Source organism: Oncorhynchus nerka, linkage group LG22, assembly GCF_034236695.1.
Source record: "Oncorhynchus nerka isolate Pitt River linkage group LG22, Oner_Uvic_2.0, whole genome shotgun sequence".
NCBI lineage: Eukaryota > Metazoa > Chordata > Actinopteri > Salmoniformes > Salmonidae > Oncorhynchus > Oncorhynchus nerka.
In genome coordinates, this window is record NC_088417.1 from 82,999,680 (window position 1) to 83,020,142 (window position 20,463).

At 43.8% G+C, this 20,463-nt stretch overlaps 1 protein-coding gene across 2 annotated transcripts in view; it reads right to left on the bottom strand.

The window, feature by feature from the left end:
* Positions 1–2,125: 2,125 nt before the first annotated feature.
* The window catches only part of LOC115105861 (nipped-B-like protein), a 65,095-nt gene continuing 46,757 nt past the window's right edge, over positions 2,126–20,463 (bottom strand). For both annotated transcript variants that reach the window (XM_029628310.2, XM_029628309.2), the window contains exons 21-47: positions 20,248–20,348; positions 14,274–14,403; positions 14,096–14,178; positions 13,819–13,951; positions 13,520–13,663; positions 13,324–13,410; positions 12,398–12,621; positions 12,191–12,293; positions 11,969–12,067; positions 11,715–11,861; positions 10,822–10,956; positions 10,599–10,697; positions 10,406–10,459; positions 9,999–10,107; positions 9,697–9,833; positions 9,184–9,324; positions 8,825–9,073; positions 8,654–8,744; positions 8,309–8,482; positions 7,844–8,034; positions 7,210–7,317; positions 6,873–7,073; positions 6,585–6,731; positions 5,995–6,359; positions 3,861–4,035; positions 3,411–3,626; positions 2,126–3,229 (exon numbers count right to left, since the gene is read on the bottom strand). In XM_029628310.2, coding sequence (XP_029484170.1) covers positions 2,867–3,229; positions 3,411–3,626; positions 3,861–4,035; positions 5,995–6,359; positions 6,585–6,731; positions 6,873–7,073; positions 7,210–7,317; positions 7,844–8,034; positions 8,309–8,482; positions 8,654–8,744; positions 8,825–9,073; positions 9,184–9,324; positions 9,697–9,833; positions 9,999–10,107; positions 10,406–10,459; positions 10,599–10,697; positions 10,822–10,956; positions 11,715–11,861; positions 11,969–12,067; positions 12,191–12,293; positions 12,398–12,621; positions 13,324–13,410; positions 13,520–13,663; positions 13,819–13,951; positions 14,096–14,178; positions 14,274–14,403; positions 20,248–20,348 — 4,206 coding nt within the window. In that variant the 3' untranslated portion in view covers positions 2,126–2,866. The remainder of the gene's footprint in view (positions 3,230–3,410; positions 3,627–3,860; positions 4,036–5,994; positions 6,360–6,584; positions 6,732–6,872; positions 7,074–7,209; positions 7,318–7,843; positions 8,035–8,308; positions 8,483–8,653; positions 8,745–8,824; positions 9,074–9,183; positions 9,325–9,696; positions 9,834–9,998; positions 10,108–10,405; positions 10,460–10,598; positions 10,698–10,821; positions 10,957–11,714; positions 11,862–11,968; positions 12,068–12,190; positions 12,294–12,397; positions 12,622–13,323; positions 13,411–13,519; positions 13,664–13,818; positions 13,952–14,095; positions 14,179–14,273; positions 14,404–20,247; positions 20,349–20,463) is intronic.

Below are 20,463 nucleotides of genomic sequence, written 5' to 3' on the forward strand. Positions count from 1 at the left end.
TTCATCTGGTAACAACACTTGTGATTTAAAAATAATAATAATGTAATCCAAAAAGCACAAAGGCTAAATCATTGGGGCTCCCGAGTGGCGCAGCAGTCTAAGGCACTGCATTTCAGTGCAAGAAGCGATTTAACTAGGCAAGTCAGTTAAGAACACAATCTTATTTACAATGAAGGCCTTACCGGGGAACAGTGGGTTAACTGCCTTGTTCAGCGGCAGCTTTTTACCTTGTCAGCCCAGGATTCTTTCGGTTACTGTAACACTAACCACTAGTCCACCTGCCGCATCACATCCGACTGTGATTATGAGGTCCATAGGGTGGCACACATTGTAAATAAGAATTTGTTCTTAACTTACTGGTTACATTTAAATATATATATTTGTATATGTATATGTAACGGATGTGAAGGGGACGGTTTAAAGTTATACCTTTACATATATATTTGTATATATATATACAAAAATTCATACAGTTAATGTTAACTGACTATTGTTATCTCAAAGAACAAAACGTATGAATTATCCTAAACCTGTGTTAAGCCTAGCCTGTCAGACCTTATTTTCGGGGCGTTTATCCCAAAACCCTATTATTTCCCTATACCTCAGTGTTCTTTCCCCATTAATTCCCCCCCCCCCCATAGAAATGGCTGAACGAAGCAAAGGTAACTTTTTATTACTACAAACTGGCGAGCTGTCTACCCGTTAGAGGCGAATTTCCACCACGCTCTTTAACCGATGTTTTAAAAATCTTCCTAATCTTTCTTTCCGCAAACGAACACGACTCCGAATTGTATTTTATTTTTCAGTCGCATCACTGACACTGTAATGTCAATTTATGTCCACTAAGTGGCGACAGAGTCTTAGCTATACTTTTGGACATGGTAAATAGTGTGCAGCTAGAGTGAAAGCGGCGAAGCGAGAGCAAAGATTTTTAACGAACGCAAGATAGACCACAGCCTGTCGTTTCCAATTGGAGCAAATTAATCATAGTGGGCAGAACAAGCAAGGAAGTGGGCAGAGCCAAGCACAAGCTGGCGATATCCTTCCTAATTGGCGCATTCTAGCATGTATTTCAATATTTCCGTTAGGGAACGCCTACTATGTGACGTGTACGTGTTCAATAACGCAATTCACCCATGGCCGCATTTTAAAACTGCGATTTTTTAAAAACTTTGGTAAAACGTAGTCCACTCTGTAATTTTGTGAACAGAAAATTATATTAATATCAAATGTTTCATTGATGAGAAAATAACAGAATGTCGACAAAAATCCATCTCACTCAACTTCTCCCACTGTGCTTCCTCATTTTATTTGGTGGTGAGTGGAAATGCCAACCAGATGCTTCATATTTCTACATCCGGTGAAACATCTGGCTCATTGTTCTGTGGCAAGAGGGTCCACTCCCGTCAAAATCTGTCCACGTGGGAATAAAGCAATAAGCAGACCGCCTCGCCTGCCGTCCCAAAGACTGCCATTGTTAAGGCGGAGACTATCTCATCATTATATAGTGCATCTCTGGTGCAGCTCATATGCCAAATGTTAGAAAGCCTCTCCTTTCCCGGTACTGAGTTAGTCCCAGGATCTTGTTTAAGCCTGAAACCAAATGGGCAGCTAGCCACATTGGCCTTTAGCATCTGTCAGATGCAGCATAAACCTTTTATTTACGGAAGAGTGGGTCTAAAGCCATATATTTCAATTTTTTCTGAATATTTTTTCCCGTGTGGATCCTTCATCAGGTTCATACAATACATGGTTTTACCTTACTCAACTCAGTTCATGACAGAAACTGTCAGTGGCATACAGAAACAAGATACAAAAGGTGTTCATCCCTGCATTTTGCAAGGCCCTCTCTGAAAGAGTTGATGAGTCATGCATTTACAATTTTTCTGAGTTGCAGACACCTAGGTAATCAAACATGGTGCACTACTACACCACCACATTCAACCTAAGACAAAATTGACCATATTGCAATTCTACTACTAGGGATTCAAAATACTGTCGCCTTTACCAACATCTAAAAATAAAACAAAAATTACAAACAAATTACAAGTTGACAAGAGATGCTGCATGGTGGCGCACCATCCCCATGAAAAAATAAAATAAAGTCAATTGCAAACGAGACAAGTAACAAAGAGAAGTAAAAAATATTTATTGCAATATTTGCTCCGCCAGAAGTGCTGGGGGATCCCTTTTCTCTCTTGGGTGACCTTTGACCTAATACATCAAATTCTACATTTACAAAAAACTCCCCTGCATGTAGGCCACAGATACTGCACGCTTCGCTTTCAACAGAATAAATTATATCCAAGAGACTCCATTGTACAGCATGGGTAAACAAATAAAGGGAATAAAACATAAAAGAAAAGGTAAAGGTTTTAAAAGTAGCTTCCCTGGAAACTGAGCTAAGCTAAAGAAATCCAACCGGTGCTAGGTTAAACTCCAAGAACACTTTATTTAGAACATTAACAGACTAATTTCCAACATTCACTTTGTTTATTTTTTTTTTAAACAGAATTTGTCAGAGATAAACATTGTTTTTTTTGTGTGTTAAACTTTGATACAGTGGGAAAATCAAACAACCGAGTTGCTGTACAACAGCGAAGGAGCTTCCACGCAATGTTATCCAAACATTTCCTTCTTGTGTTTTTTCTGTTTAACTTAAACATATCCTGGATCCAGATTAAAATGTTCATCACAGACCAAAAGTTCACAATACCTGCTCTCCTCTCTCTCTCTGCTATCTCGTGCTTACATTTATGTTTTGCATGTCTGTAGTATATTTGTCTTTTCTGTATTAGAAAAACGTTGTATCCTCATAGTAGAGTTTGGCTGCAAAGAGTTTGTCTGAGAATAACCGTATAGTCGATTAGGAAGTTCCCTCCTTCGCTGAGTACAGTGACCGTAAAGTCTGCACCACTCTGTTCGTCAGCTTGTGTGCACTCGTCAAGGCGATTTTCTTGTAAATAATGTCAGACTCCTTGATAGTGTCCACCCAAAGCACCGTTTTGCGTCCGTCCCGTTTCTTAGCCTCGCCCCAGACTCCAGAGTAGGAGCCAGCCATCCATTGCACTCTGTAGCCCGTGTTGGTCTTCTGGATGATGCGGGCGATCTGCGGCCGGTCCTTGTACTTGGGGCAGCAGAGGGCGATGACGTCCCTGGCGGCCAACGTCTCATTCATGTGACCTGATGCCTCTGCAGAGTCGCCGTGCTTCCTCGACCGCCGTGATGACTGGGGAGAGAAACAGCAGTGTTACACCTCACATAGCATTCATTTACTACAACATCCAATGAACTGGAGAGAGCACATAGGTTTAAGAAGCCAACATGGCAGTTATCAGTCTTCTAATAAATCCTTAACAGGGACAATAACAGCTGTATGACAGTGCAATAACAGGCTGCTTAGGGCTCACCACTGGGGTTTTCTCATCTCCGTCGCTCTCGTCGTCGTCCGTCTCTATAGGAGCCTGGTGGTGGTTCTTGTGGTCCTGGTGGTGGTTCTTGTGGTCCTGGTGGCTGGGCCCTCCCAGCAATGAAGTGATGGCTTTGTTTCTGGCGTTAGCGCTGGCTGACGCCTCACCTTCCTCATCCTCTTCATCAGGGTCCAAATGCTCCATCAGTAACTTGAACTGAGAGAGACCAGAATGTTAACCAGTCTGCTGTGCTCAGACATGGCTAGTTTAATTTACTGCACACCTTTTACAAAGTACAAAAAGGAACTCCATCTGGTTCTGTTTAAATTCAGTAAATTCAGGAAGTAAATTGGAATTCCAATCCATATTTTCCTTAACTCCATTACAGGACCCTAAACTAAACGACTCAAGACTTTAAAAAAAGGAAATGTGGTCAGAGTGAGCTCTTACATCTAGGTACTGTTTGACGATCCTCCTCTTGATGTCGTAGGTGAGTTCTACGTTGGCCAGGTCAGAGGTCAGGAAGTCCAGTGTCTGGTGAGGGCTGAAGTGCACGTGACCCTTCCTGTTCACCGCCTTCTCGTACACCTTGGCCGATTCCGTCGGAGAGTACTTTTGGATTTTACTTCAGTAGGCAGAGGGAGAAGTTGGATTTAGGTTAATTCCTCATTAAAGTGGCAATATGTAACCTTTTGGGCGACCTGACCAAATTCACATAGAAATGTCAGTTATAGATCGATCATTCTAATTGAAAGCAAGTAAAGAGGCTGTAGACATGCTCTATGCTTCCCGTTCTCAAATTTTGTTTTTGCGTCTTTTACTTTTGTTATTGTACATTAGCTTCAAACAGATGAAACAACAATATTTTTGGTTATGGAAAAGTTATTTCACAGCGGTTTAGATGGTACAATGATTCTCTACACTATACTAGCTTATTTTGTCACAAACTGAAATTAGGCAAACTAAAAGAAACGTCCCTTTTTCAGGACACTGACTTTCAAAGATAATTCATAAAAATCTAAATAACTTCACAGATCTTCATTGTAAAGTGTTTAAACGCTGTTTCCCATGCTTGTTCAATGAACCATAAACAATTAATGAACATGCACCTGTGGAACAGTCATTAAGACACTAACAGCTTACAGACGGTATGCAATTAAGGTCACAGTTATGAAAACTTAGGACACTAAAGAGGCCTTTCTACTGACTCTGAAAAACACCAAAAGAAAGATGCCCAGGGTCCCTGCTTATCTGAGTGAACGTGCCTTAGGCATGCTGTAAAGGGGGCATGAGGACTGCAGATGTGGCCAGGGCAAGAAATTGCAATATCCGTACTGTGAGACAGCGCTACAGGGAGACAGGACTGACAGCTGATGGTCCTCGCAGTGGCAGACCACGTGTAACAACACAGAATAGGTACATCCGAACATCACACCTGTGGGACAGGTACTGGATGGCAACAACTGCCCGAGTTGCACAATCCCTCCATCAGTGCTCAGACTGTCCACAATAGGCTGAGAGAGGCTGGACTGTAGGCTTGTAGGCCTGTTGTAAGGCAGGTCCTCACCAGACATCACCGGCAACAACGTTGCCTATGGACACAAACCCACCGTCGCAGGACCAGACAGGACTGGCAAAAAGTGCTCTTCACTGATGAGACACAGTTTTGTCACACCAGGGGTGATGGTCGGATTTGCGTTTATCGTCAAGGGAATGAGCGTTACACCGAGGCCTGTACTCTGGAGCGAAATCAATTTGGAGGTGGAGGGTCCGTCATGGTCTGGCGCGGTGTGTCACAGCATCATTGGACTGAGCTTGTTGTCATTGCAGGCAATCTCAAGGCTGTGCGTTACAGGGAAGACATCCTCCTCCCTCATGTGGTACCCTTCCTGCAGGCTCCAGCATGACAATGCCACCAGCCATTACTGCTCGTTCTGTGCGTGATTTCCTGCAAGACAGGAATGTCAGTGTTCTGCCATGGCCAGCGAAGAGCCCGGATCTCAATCCCATTGAGCACATCTGGGACCTGTTGGATCAGAGGGTGAGGGCTAGAGCCATTCCCCCCAGAAATGTCAGAGAACTTGCAGGTGCCTTGGTGGAAGAGTGGGGTAACATTTCACAGCAAGAACTGACAAATCTGGTGCAGTCCATGAGGAGGAGATGTACTGCAGTACTTAATGCAGCTGGTGGCTACATCAGATACTGACTGTTACTTTTGATTTTGACCCCCCTTTTGTTCAGGGACACATTATTCCATTTCTGTTAGTCACATGTCTGTGGAACTTGTTCAGTTTATGTTTCAGTTGTTGAAACGTATGTTCATACAAATATTTACACATTTTAAGTTTGCGAAAAAATAAACACAGTTCACATTTCTTTTTTTGATGAGTTCATTAGAGTTTTAGCAACCAGGAAATGGCGGAGCGTTTTCTGCATAGTGCAACTTTAACTGAAAAATTTTCATGGCAACATAAAAAGACAAGACATATCAGTATATTGTGATCTTCCTAGCTCTGTCTTTCATGTCCAGTGAGGCGGTAAGGTGAGATGTTATGTGGTTGTGTTCCTCCTGGCATTGACGTACCTGTCCGAGAAGCCGTAGAGGTTCTTGAGATGCTGCTTTAGAACCAATAGTAGTAGTATTCCCTGTGAGGCGTTGGCAAAGTCCAACAAGGGGATCGGGTTGTCAGGCAGACGCTGCATCACCTTGTCCAAGTCCTCCATTTCCAGGTCAGAGTCAGAGTCTGACTCCACAGGGGCCTGGGCCCGGTGTTTGGGCTTCTTGGGCCTGTGGACCACCTCGTTGTCCTCGTCACTACTGTTGGAGCTGATGCTGTGACGGTGATGTTCCTCCTCTGATGACGACGATGATGACGAGTTCTCCTCCTCTGACTGGTACTTCCTCTCTTTCGACTTCTTCTCCCGCTGCCTTGGCTCTTTGAGAAGGGACTGCAGAGAGGACAGAGGAGTGAGTCAGTCATTCACAACCAAACAAAGGCTATTGTTAGGGATTGTTATAGGATATAAAACCCACGACAGCTTGTAAAAGTCTATAAAAGTCACATTATAGTTAGTGTTTTCACAAGCCTGTGCACTTGTGGCTACGTGTGATCTTTGAAGTACTTATGGCAAGGCTGCTGACAAACACTACATAGTGACGTGTGTATCACCTACCTCCTTGAAGGACTGCAGCAGGTTGCTGCCGGACACAGACAGGGTGATGTCAATGTGGTGCATGATGAAGAGAGGCTCCTCCTGGATCTGGTAGGGGAAACAGGCTAGGTTGTCTGCCATGTACAGGAGCATGTTGACCTCAATCTTCTGCAGGGGGAAAGTCACAATACCAAACATTACTTCACAAAACTGTTAATTTTGTCTATAAAAATAAGGATTGTATATGAATGTTTACTGCTATAATACTGATTATTCTTAGTGTGTGTCTAGGGGGAAGGAGGAACTCACCGAGCTGTCATCAAACAAGTTGAGCAGTGAGATGAGGAAGGCTCGTCGGTGCTGCCGGTTGGATCGGACCATGGAGAAGAGGTGGGCGCAGAGGGCGGAGGTGGTCTCGTCCTGCCGGTAACCCCGGATCACCGTACCCTTAGCTGACCAGATAGCCTGCTGCACCTGGTAAGACATCTTCATCCCCGCCACGGCCTTCATCTGGACACACACACACAACCAAACACGTTCTATACATTGATAACATACGGTACAATAGATGATCACATTACCAGCCTGTTGAGAGGCCAGTCTACTCTTCCTACCCTGAGACCAGTCTACAGACAGAAACACTCACATGGATGAAGCCGCTGTATTTCTTATCAATCTCCACCAGCTGCTGGTCTGCCTTATTCCTCATGGTGGGCTCTGGGTCCGTTCCCATGGCAATCAGGTAGGGCACACACTGAAACAAAACAGGAGGTTGGGTCAACAGGGATTACAAAGCTGTGGAAGCACGTGGTTGTATACTGGTACTTCACCCATAATAACACTTATTTATTCCAGTCCTAAATTAAGTAAAAACCCTGTGCACAGCATTATGTCCAGTTACACCAGGTCCAATGCAACTGTTTATTAAATCATTTCTGGGGTAACAATTTAGTACCGTCCTGTCATGGTTTTCAATTCAAATGGTCAAAAAGAAACAAAAATAGCTTCTTGGCAAAGAGTCATTTTTCAAGCAATAATTTAGCTAGGACTGTCTGGGAGTGGTCTGAGTAGACAGTTAAAACTAACTGTTATTGGCAGAGAGGTTTGGAACTCTTTCTTATTGGTCTATTAATTAATTTACCGCCTGGTGATGTGCACCAGAGGCAGCGGCCTAGACCGCTACACCACCCTAGTCCAGAGCCTTTTAACTGACCAGAGTTTGTGCATGCCTTGTTTGAGAAGAGTAGCCCAGTGGTGTGTACTGTCAGGTGGAAGCGTACCTGTACAGGATGGATGAGGCCCTGGTTGAGTGTCAGGGCAATGACGTTGAGGGCAAAATGTCGTACGGTGGACTGTGTGTGGAAGAAGGCCTCCAGCACCTGCTTCAGGTACAGCTGCATGATGGAGCTGCTCATACCTGACGAGATATCACCCATCTCCTTCAGGTCCTCCTGCTTCGACAGCTTCTTCCCTGCAGACGTACAAAGACAAGAGCCATTTAGGAAACTAGCCACTAGGCAACAACATCATGGAGGCATGCCCTAACTAACACATCCAATATCCTTAGCTCCATTCTATCAACTTGAAGATATTTCTGTGCTTGTGTGGACTTCTTTTCTACCTGTATTGATATGAATGAATGAGCTAGGGCCACAAATACAAAAATGTTTGCACTTCATTTTGTAAGTCACTTTGGAGTAAATAGCATCTATATTATATTGAATGGACACAGAGGTGAGACTCACACTGTTGGTCGGCCTCCTGCATGCGCGAGTCTTCCTCCTGCAGGTATGTCTGCAGGTTCTTCAGCACCTGGATCTTTAGGTTGACAGAGCTCTTCCTGTCCGACAGGATGCCATTGTACAGACTCATCACATCCTGCATGAACATCAGCCCTGGGTACTGGATGAACTGGAAGCCTGAGAATGGAGAAAATGGGATAGGGAGAAAGAGGGATATCAACACTGAGGGACCAGGGAAATAAGCCATTGGTGATGAATGACAGAAATTTGAAAGGTGCTGCAATACCAATACAGAAGGGTCATTGTTAGAGCAACACATGGTCTGTGGTAGGGTGAGGTGAGCTTTACCTAGACCAATGATGGCCTTGGTCTGAACTTCCTCATCTTCATGCTTAGTGAAGTACAGCAAAAGCTCCATCACTTTTTCCTTTATCACAACCTACAACACACAAATGTTCTTTAAAAAAAAGAACAGTTGGTCATTACAATGTTAAGAAAAATGAGTCTTCCTGGACCGACCTTTGTGGGGCCCTTGAATTCCTCCTCGTCAAAGTCAAAGTGGCGACAGAGTGCCCCCACAGTGAACAGCGAGCGCAACAAGGCCGGTTTGTTAGCAGCCAGAACAGGGTTGTTGGAGTCCTCAGAGTGCTGGGTCTTCAGCTTGGTTAGGGCACCATAGTAACGGTTGAAACAAGCCCACACAAACTTGTAGTTGCGAGTGACCCTGTTCACCACAGCTCCAAGACAGCTCACACAGTGTTGTACAACCTGAGAAACAAGATTACTGAATAACTAAAAACAGCATTTTAACACCTTTTATTTGTTCCTTCACGGTTATTTTAGTATTGAACAAGCTGTAGCTTTTACAAGAGACATACCGTCATGCCGTATTTGATGATGAGCTTCATCAGGTCTTCCTCTATGGTGGTGAGGAAGGTCTCAGAGGGGTGCTCCATCAGAGGGATCACCAGCTCAAGGATCTTGGCCACATTACAGATCACCATGAAGTCACTCTGGGTCTGGAAACACAAGAGAAATCCATATTGATAGGGTTTGGCCGGCGTAGGCCGTCATTGTAAAATAATAATTTGTTCTTAACTGACTTGCCTACTTAAATAAAGGTTAAAGAAAGAAAATAAATTGATACAGCTAGAGAGATTTTTATGTTGTGAGTCGAAGCTTGACCCCATTGGTCACGTTGTTGTATAAAACGTGTACCTACAACGATCAACCACTAGATGGCCCTAGAGCTCTCTGTAAAATCAAGTGGACGTTTTTTGCCTTGAACTTTTACACCTGGCACAATATCCAATTACTTATTTCAGAAGAAAAAAAACCATCACAATAACTACAGTAAATTTCTACAAATTGAGGAGAGAAAGTGTCCTTACGTTGCACTTGGTGGTGAGATAAGGCTGGATGGTCATGGCATGTTTGACCATCAGCTGGGATCGGATTTTACTGAACAGAAAGAGGGTGGTGATGCAGGACACCAGACGGTTGGAATTCACCCCCTTGTTCTCAATGTCTGAAACACAAACACAGATCCTTCCTTCAGACTCAACTGGACTTTCTCACAGTCCATGAGAGTTTATCATATCATAATCAACAGTACATTCATGTGTCAGTATAAATGGCAATTTGAAATCAAAACCGTGAGTACACCAACGATAGCTGTGAGTGAACTCCATACCAGTGAGAGACTCTTCATATTTTAGGATGTGTTCCACTAGATTGTCCACCAGCTGAACGCAGGCCTTTCTGGCTGGCTTATAGGCGGCATCTTCCTCTGTCTTCAGCAGCTAAACAGGGATAAAGTAGGGGGAGGTTGTGAGATGAGGCACACAACCATCACAAGTCTGTCTTGAACTCTTTTGCAACAGCTCTCATTAGAGAAAACTGATAAATAAGTCACAGTACAGATGTTTCAAGGATGACCTGAAGTAAACAGCATTACTTCCTGTGCTTGATACTCTCCATAACCATAAATAGGCCTACATGTGATAATCAATAAACCTGAGCCAATGATAAAAAAAAGTTATGAACAAAACTCCAGGCCAACTATTACCATGTAATACAGACACAATTCGAAATACTCACATTTTGAAGCAGCTGCTCAAACCAGTCATAGCCTGTATCTTTGCATGCAGACACCTAGGAAATATGGATGTCATCAGGTCAAGACATGTTGAACAGTCACGCCTAAAATACAGTAACACAGACCGATATGTACATTGGAAAGTTATTTGTCTGTTTGGTAGTTCTGTGCTCAGCTTTGAGCCCTGGAACTCACCACATCTGTGATGTTGAGGATCTTGCGGGTCATGGCGTCTTTATCGTGATTGGGTGTAGGGGTGAACCAGAGTTTCTGGAAGGTCTCGTTCACAAGTTTCTGAAGAAGAAAGTGGTGCAACATTTTGAAATATGCAAACAAAGACAGGTAACTTTTGGAAGCCCTGCGACGTATCCAGTCACACATGAAACACAGGCATTTACAGATGCAGACAGATACACACCTTGATGCCCTCCTCGTCGTTGACCCTGCGGATCATCTTGACACACATCTCAGTGATCTTGTTGAAGGTGGGTTGCTCCAGACAGATGTCTCTAAGGATCTTAATCACCCTCTTCCTCACACTGATACCCGTATCCTGGAAAAAGAGGGGCAGAATTAATACATTTACATTTTAGTAATTTAGCAGATCTTATCCATGGCGACTTACAGTTGTGAGTGCATACATTTGATGTACTTTTTCATACTGATCCCCCATGGGAATCAAAACCACAACCGTGGCATTGTCAGCTCCATGCATTACCAACTGAGCCACACAGGACCCAGATGCTGATGCTAAGGCAACTTCCACCATATTTACACAATGTCACTCCAGGGTTACTTATCCCTGTATTTTCTAAATTATATTACAAGCATTCAAAATATATATTATCCAAAATAAGTTAAACATGAAATATATTTCATATTAAAAAAATGATAAAATCGGAGTAACTCTTGTTGAGTAGAGCAGAAATGATAGGTTCTCATCGGCACTTCATTTACTTTGAGAAGCCTGCAGTTCTCCAGCAGAGCCATAGGTGGCAGTGTGGAGAAAAGGATATTACCTTAAATGAACTTTTACACTTGGAATGAACCCTCAGCTAGAGGTGGCAAGAGTCATCGGCCCAGTTCCATTTCTCACTGCTCTGTGTGAGCGGATGCCTTCTCATCCTCCTACAGCCCACAGAAAGGGCTCTGGGCCATGTTATCCTATCTGACAGCTTGTTTGAGTATTGCTCAAAGAGTTGCACTTCACAGCTGTGTTTAGGGTGAATGTCCCGCTGTGACTCGGTCTCTGTGTATAAAGATGTGCGTTAGCCTGCTTGTTGAGGTGTTGTTATGGTGTGTGTTCGTTACCAGTATCCTCTCGATCAGCATGTCGTAGTACTGCTCTGTGAGCTGGGGCCTGCTCAGCACAAAACGCCCCAGCAGCTCCACAGCAGCCTCGCGTACACTGGTGGAGTTGTCCATCAGACGACCATGGACCCCGCGCTGCATGTCCAACTGATGAGAGAAGGAGATGATGAGGACTGAGGAAACACTTATGCACAGACAAAAAGGCTGAGCATATTTAGGTGCATCAGGTTTATTGTTGGATAGAGCAGACTCACCCTGGCCAGAATACTGGGGTCTACAGCCACCACCTCAGACAAACACTTCATGGCTTTAGTTCTGACAGCTATGGCACTCTCCCCCAGCACTCTCAGAATCTGTTGAAGAGGAGCGAGAGGGATTATTTACAAACCATACATACAGAGCACCAAATTAACAACACTCCGGTTCACAACACACACATGAAGGAACTTAATCAAATCACTCTCGCATACTCTTACCTGTGTTAAATAAATATCGAAGCTCTGAGCGAATGGCCTCATAGAGGCCAAATATCTGACAATCAGGCAAGAGTCATCATAGTCCACAGTGTCAGAGTTCATCCTGTGGGCGAAGAGAGGAAGAGAAGAATGCATTTGAAAAAAAGAGACACAGGCAAACACTGAGGTTGAAGCACTGACAGTGGGACAGTGAGGGTTGAGTCCTACCTCAGTGTGCTGAACTGAGAGGGCGCGGTCTTGATAATGTTGCGGAGGTACTTCTTGCGTGCCTCGGCTCTCTGCATGATCTCTCCGGTGGTCTCGATGTCCTTGGCGTGGTGCTGGCCTTCAGAAGAGTCCTCGTCCCCTCGCTGGTTCTGAGACTTCATGGCCTTCTCCATCTCTGTCAAAGTGTCCCTAAACCACTGGGCAATGTAGAACTTCCTGGCAAACTGAAGGCAGAAGCAGAAATCAACAGTTATCAACAGTTACAGAAATCAATCAGTCTCAAACCTGATATGTGAATAACGGCAATGGTGGAAAAAGTACCCAATTGTCATACTTGAGTAACAGTAAAGATACCTTAATAGAAAACAACGCAAGTAAAAGTTAGTCACCCAGTCAAATACTACTTGATTAAAAGTCTGAAAGTTTTTGGTTTAAAATATACTTATCAAAAGTAAACGTAATTGCTAAAATATACTTAGATATCAAAAGTAAAAGTGAAAGTATAAATAATTTCAAAATCCTAATATTAATCAAACAAGACAGCACAATTTTTTACATTTATTTTAATTTACGGATAGCCAGGGGCATGATAAAACACTCGGACATCATTTACAAACAAAGCATGTGTGTTTAGTGAGTCCGCCAGATCAGAGGCAGTAGGGATGACCAGGGATCTCTTGATAAGTGTGTGAATGGACCCTTTTTCTGTACTTTGGGGTGTCAGAGTAGATGTATGGAGTAAAAAGTACATTATTTTCTTTAAGAATGTAGTGAAGTAAAAGTAGTCAAAAATATAAATAGTCAATTACAGATACCCCCAAAAAACTACTTAAGTAGTACTTTCAAGTATTTTTCCTTGGCTAGGTACTTTACACCACTGAATATAGTGTAGCTATAACTACAGTATGTTCAAAAAATACACTAACAACTAGAGATGGATCCGTCTCTGCGTTCTCATCCATGTAGTCCAACAGGGCCTTCTGCAGCTGCTGGGTCTCATCATTGCCTTGAGTCTAGGTTGATAACGAAACAGCAACAACATTGTGTTAGCATTTTGCTGTGTATATCTTGAATGACAGTTGACTTTGAGAATTGTTATGGTCAGACTGAACGCCTAGCTACCTCTCTGAGGATGCGGTCGATGGAGCGCTGGTCCATCTTGCTGGTGACGCCGTCTTTGCGCAGGCGGGCAGCGACGGTGCCCAGGTAGTCTAGCGATGCCACCCTCAGAGCCATCTCTGTCTGCTTATTGCTAAACTGATGCACCTGGAACAGAGGATAGGGAGAAGAGTGTCATTCAGGCTGCTTTTCCTTCCACAACAGCAAATAACCCCACTCACCAGAGGAGTCCCATGTGCTTGTATCAACAGCTCTACTGCTGACCAATTACTGATTGGTTTAGCTATGACGGATGGACTCACCAGTAGACGACCCAGCAGACTGAGGAGAAGCTCAGCAGCTGGCCACTCTGGTTTGTTCACCGTAGACAGCAGGTCCTGGACAAAGTTTTCAAACAGTGGGCGATAGTCCTCCTCTCCCTGCTTACTGCCACACCTGAAACACAGACAGAGGAACACAGAGGCTTGGTCAAAGAGCTAACAGTATCATAAAGAGATATCTTAGACCATTTTCTATTAACAGTTCTAATCTAGTTTGATTGTGGAAATAATGAAAGGTTGTTAAGAGAGATCATCTTACTTCTTTAGGAAGACGGACAGGAAGTTCTGAGCTGCTCGCATTGCCGTCTCATAAGAGTTCGTGATCAGGACATCTTGGTCCACCTGGGAAGAGAGCAAGCAATTGTGAATAAAAGTATTTGGTGAAGATGTCCATAAGATTATTCCTAGCCCAGTCGGCATGGCCATCCCTAACCTACCTTCTTATCATACTCGTCGTGACTGTCCCTGTTGTTCGGGAGGTGCACCACACATTGGATAAGCTGAAGCACCAGAGCTGTGACCATCTGGATGTACATGGGCTCCCCATCCTTATCACTGCTGTTCAGCCTAGGGACGCACAATATAGACAAATACACATACAACCTCAATTGCACTCCACACTGCACCCCCACCTAGATAAGAGGAATACCTGTGTGAGAATGCTATTCAGCTAAGCGTTCAACACCATTGTCTCCTCTCAGCTCGTCACCAAGCTTAGGACCCTGGGACTGAACACCTCCCTATGCAGCTGGATCCTGGACTTCCTGATGGGCCGACCCCAGGTGGTGAGGGAAGCCAAGCTGTTCCTCAACACGGGGGCCCCACAGGGGTGAGTGCTTAGTCAAATCAAATGTATTTGTCACATGTGCCGAATACAACAGTGAAATGCTTACTTACAAGCCCTTAACCAACAATGCGGTTTTAAGAAGAGAGTTAAGAAAACATTTACTAAATTAACTAAAGTAAAACATTTAATGACATTTTAAAAAGTAACACTATAAAATAACAATAATGAGGCTATATGCAGGGGGTACCAGTATCGAGTCAATGTGTGGGGGTACAGGTTAGTCGAGGTAATTTGTACATGTAGGTAGGGGGTAATCAATGCAAATAGTCCCGGTGGCCATTTGATTAATTGTTCAGCAGTCTTATGGTTTGGGGGTAGAAGCTGTTAAGGATACTTTTGGACCTAGATTTGGCGCTCCGGTACTGCTTGCCATGCGGTTGCAGAGAGAACAGTCTATGACTATGGTTGAGTGGAGTCTTTGACAATCCCTTGGGCCTTCCTCTGACACTGCCTAGTATATAGGTCCTGGATGGCAGGAAGCTTGGCCCCAGTGATGTACTGGGCCGTACGCACTACCCTCTGCCGCGACTTACGATTGGAGGCCGAGCAGTTGCCATACCAGGCGGTGATGCAACTAGTCAGGATTGCTCTTGATGGTGCAGCTGTAGAACTTTTTGAGGATCTGGGGACCCATGCCAAATCTTTTCAGTCTCCTGAGGGGGAAAAGGAGTTGTCGTGCCCTCTTCACGACTTTCTTGGTGTGTTCGGACCATGATAGTTTGTTGGTGATGTTGACGCCGAGGAACTTGAATCTCTCGACCCGCTCCACTACAGCACCGTCGATGTGAATGGGGGCGTGTTCGGCCCTCCTTTCCCTCAAATCAAATCAAATTTGATTTGTCACATACACATGGTTAGCAGATGTTAATGCGAGTGTAGCGAAATGCTTGTGCTTCTAGTTCCGACAATGCAGTAATAACCAACAAGTAATCTAACTAACAATTCCAAAACTACTTAAGTTTTTTTTCCAAAACTACTTACTGTCTTATACACAGTGTAAGGGGATAACGAATATGTACATAAAGATATATGAATGAGTGATGGTACAGAGCAGCATAGGCAAGTTACAGTAGATGGTATCGAGTACAGTATATACATATGAGATGAGTATGTAAACAAAGTGGCATAGTTAAAGTGGCTAGTGATACATGTATTACATAAGGATGCAGTAGATGATATAGAGTACAGTATATACGTATACATATGAGATGAATAATGTAGGGTATGTAAACATTATATTAGGTAGCATTGTTTAAAGTGGCTAGTGATATATTTTACATCATTTCCCATCAATTCCCATTATTAAAGTGGCTGGAGTTGAGTCAGTGTGTTGGCAGCAGCCACTCAATGTTAGTGGTGGCTGTTTAACAGTCTGATGGCCTTGAGATAGAAGCTGTTTTTCAGTCTCTCGGTCCCAGCTTTGATGCACCTGTACTGACCTCGCCTTCTGGATGATAGCGGGGTGAACAGGCAGTGGCTCGGGTGGTTGTTGTCCTTGATGATCTTTATGGCCTTCCTGTAACATCGGGTGGTGTAGGTGTCCTGGAGGGCAGGTAGTTTGCCCCCGGTGATGCGTTGTGCAGACCTCACTACCCTCTGGAGAGCCTTACGGTTGTGGGCGGAGCAGTTACCGTACCAGGCAGTGATACAGCCCGCCAGGATGCTCTCGATTGTGCATCTGTAGAAGTTTGTGAGTGCTTTTGGTGACAAGCCGAATTTCATCAGCCTCCTGAGGTTGAAGAGGCGCTGCTGCGCCTTCTTCACGATGCTGTCTCTGTGAGTGGACCAATTCAGTTTGTCTGTGATGTGTATGCCGGGGAACTTAAAACTTACTACCCTCTCCACTACTGTTCCATCGATGTGGATAGGGGGTGTTCCCTCTGCTGTTTCCTGAAGTCCACAATCATCTCCTTAGTTTTGTTGACGTTGAGTGTGAGGTTATTTTCCTGACACCACACTCCGAGGGCCCTCACCTCCTCCCTGTAGGCTGTCTCGTCGTTGTTGGTAATCAAGCCTACCACTGTTGTGTCGTCCGCAAACTTGATGATTGAGTTGGAGGCGTGCGTGGCCACGCAGTCGTGGGTGAACAGGGAGTACAGGAGAGGGCTCAGAACGCACCCTTGTGGGGCCCCAGTGTTGAGGATCAGCGGGGTGGAGATGTTGTTGCCTACCCTCACCACCTGGGGGCGGCCCGTCAGGAAGTCCAGTACCCAGTTGCACAGGGCGGGGTCGAGACCCAGGGTCTCGAGCTTGATGACGAGCTTGGAGGGTACTATGGTGTTGAATGCCGAGCTGTAGTCGATGAACAGCATTCTCACATAGGTATTCCTCTTGTCCAGGTGGGTTAGGGCAGTGTGCAGTGTGGTTGAGATTGCATCGTCTGTGGGCCTATTTGGGCAGTAAGCAAATTGGAGTGGGTCTAGGGTGTCAGGTAGGGTGGAGGTGATATGGTCCTTGACTAGTCTCTCTAAGCACTTCATGATGACGGAAGTGAGTGCTACGGGGCGGTAGTCGTTTAGCTCAGTTACCTTAGCTTTCTTGGGAACAGGAACAATGGTGGCCCTCTTGAAGCATGTGGGAACAGCAGACTGGTATAGGGATTGATTGAATATGTCCGTAAACACACCGGCCAGCTGGTCTGCGCATGCTCTGAGGGCGCGGCTGGGGATGCCGTCTGGGCCTGCAGTCCACATGGTGGCATAGTGGTGGCTGCATCATATTATGGGTATGTAATCATTAACTTCACTAGGGTAGGGGGCAGAATTCATATTTTGGATGAAAAGCGTGCCCAAATTAAACTGCCTGCTACTCAGGCCCAGAAGATAGGATATGCATATAATTAGTAGATTTGGATAGAAAACACTCTAAAGTTTCCAAAACCGTTAAAATAATATCTGATATGAACTGTCTGATATGGCAGGTGAAAACCCAAGGAAAATCCAACCAGGAAGTACTATTATTTTGAAAGGCTGTTTTTCCATTGAAAGCCTATCCACCATACAAAGACTTAGGACCCAGTTCACGAGCTCCATGGCTTCTTCAACATGTGGCCAGTCTTTAGGCATTGTTTCAGGCTTTTACTCTGAAAATGAGGGAGATACAGCACTTTCAATCTGTGGCCAGTGGAAATTTTCAGACATCAGCCATGCGTCTGATCGGGAACGCGCCTTTCCTGTTTCTCTTTTTCTATTGATGAAGCTTTTGTCCGGTTGAAATATTATTGATTATTTATGACAAAAACAACCGAACGATTGATTTTAAACATCGTTTGGCATGTTTCTACTAACTTTTATTGGACTTTTTGTTTGGGCTTAGTGCACGCGCCTTGAGCATTCAGATTACTGGACAAAACGTGCAAACAAAAAGGAGGTTTCTGGTCATAAAGAGGGACATTATCGAACAAAACAAACATTTATTGTCTAACATGGAGACCTGGGAGTGCCACCAGATGAAGATCATCAAAGGTAAGTGATTAATTGTAATGCTATTTCTGACTTTTGTGACTCTCTCCTTGGCTGGAAAATGGCTGTATGGGTTTCTGTGGCTAGGTGCTGACCTAACATAATCGCAAAGTGTGCTTTCGCTGTAAAGCCTTGCATTAAGGAGAAGTTTATCTTTATTCGTATGTTTAACACTTGTATCATTTATCAATGTTTATAATGAATATTTCTGTAATTTGATGTGGCTCTCTGCACTTTCACGGGATGTTTGTTTGAAACAATGCATTTCTGAACATAACTCGCCAATGTAAACTGGGATTTTTGGATATAAATATGAACTTTATCGAACAAAACATACATGTATTGTGTAACATGAAGTCCTATGAGTGCCATCTGATGAAGATCATCAAAGGTAAGTGATTAATTGTAATGCTATTTCTGACTTTTGTGACTCTCTCCTTGGCTGGAAAATGGCTGTATGGTTTTCTGTGACTAGGTGCTGACCTAAAATAATCGCATGGTGTGCTTTCGCAGTAAAGCCTTTTTGAAATCAGACACTGTGGTTGGATTTACAAGAAATGTATCTTTAAAACGTTGTATAATACTTGTATGTTTGAGGAATTTTAATGATGGGATTTCTGTTGTTTTGAATTTGGTGCCCTGCAATTTCACTGGCTGTTGTCGAGGTGGGAAGCTAGCATCCCACTTGTACTAGAGAGGTTAAGTAGTGGGGAGTTTTTCCAAGGCAAAAAGAAATAGAATGGAGCTAAGAACAGCTTTCCACAAGACACTGGGAGATGAAGTCACCTTTCAGCAGGAAAATAACCTAAAACACGAGGCTAAATCGACACAGAAGTCGCTTACCAAGAAGACTGTGAATGTTCCAGAGTGGCCGAGTTACAGTTTTGACTTAAATCTACATTAACATCTATGCCAAGACCTGAACATGACTGTCTAGCAATGATTAACAACCAATTTGACAGAGCTTGAAGATTTTGAAAAGAATAATGAGCAAATGTTGCACAATCCAGGTGTGGAAAGCTATTAGAGACGTACCCGGAAAAACTCAGAAGTAATTGCTGCACAAGGGGCTTCTACAAAGTACTGTCTCAGGGGTGTGAATACTTACATAAATTAGATATTTCTGTATTTCATTTTCAATACATTTCCACCAATAATTTTTTATTTCACTTTGTCATTATGGGGTACTGTGTGTAGATGGGTGAGATATAGCGCGTTCTTGTTCTACCTTATGTTATTTTTAGTGCTACATCGATATTGATTACGGCATTGTTCGGTTTAGAGATAGCAAGAAAGGCATTTCACTCTCTTTGGGTAGGTGACATTAAAACCTGAAACTAGATAAACATTCTGAAAAGAACAAGAAAATGGTTTCATAACATTATAACATGCTGACCAGACCGGACACGTCGCGTGCGTCGCAAATTAAATTTAGAAATCCATGTTATTCAATTATTGCGCCAACGAGCGTCTGCGACACCAAGGGCTAAAATAGAACTCATTCCTATTTCTGACGCAGATCGCGCTGAAAGTCCTGCCTCTCCCATCTCCTCATTGGTTTATAGAAGCAGATACCCACGTGCCATCTCCTCATTGGTTATACCCACGTGGGTGACTGAAAGACAAACTGTTTTGCCGGTTGTTGTGGTAATACAATGAAAGTTTAGATGCAAATCACCATATAAGTTAAACGATGAAAAGGCCTGGAAGGAGGAGAGATGACTAGAAACGATTCGGTTGGCCGTTTTATGTGTGGATTAATTGTCCGAGTAGAGGTCCTTGTGCATTTCAGGTAAAATAACATTTCAATGTTTATATCCAAGGACAAATTAGCTAGCAACAGCAAGCTAGCTAAATAGGACAAATTAACGTTAGCTAGCAAGTGCAAGCTAACTACCTAAATTGCCATACATTAATGATTTTCGACCTGTCCCCAAATTAATGTCATTGGTTGATATTTTAACCTGCGTGTCGTGATCGCATTTGGTGTGGGGGGGCAATAGCGCACGGTTTGGGTTCAGTGTTAGCATTTCTGAAATTCTCCTTGAGAACTCCTGATTTGTGTGGTCTCTCATGGCACATGTTCTCTGTCGGTGCAGTTACCTGAAGTTCCTGAGGCTGCGTTTGCTGGTGGGTAGTCTGGCCAGAGAGGTGAAGATCTCTTCCAGGATGAGCTGCCTGTGTTTTTCATAGCGAGAGAACACCTGGGGGGGGGCCGGAGGAAAGGCTCATCATTAGAGTTACCCTGACATTACAATACATAATACATACAGTCGTGGCCAAAAGTTTTGAGAATTACACAAATATTAATTTCCACAA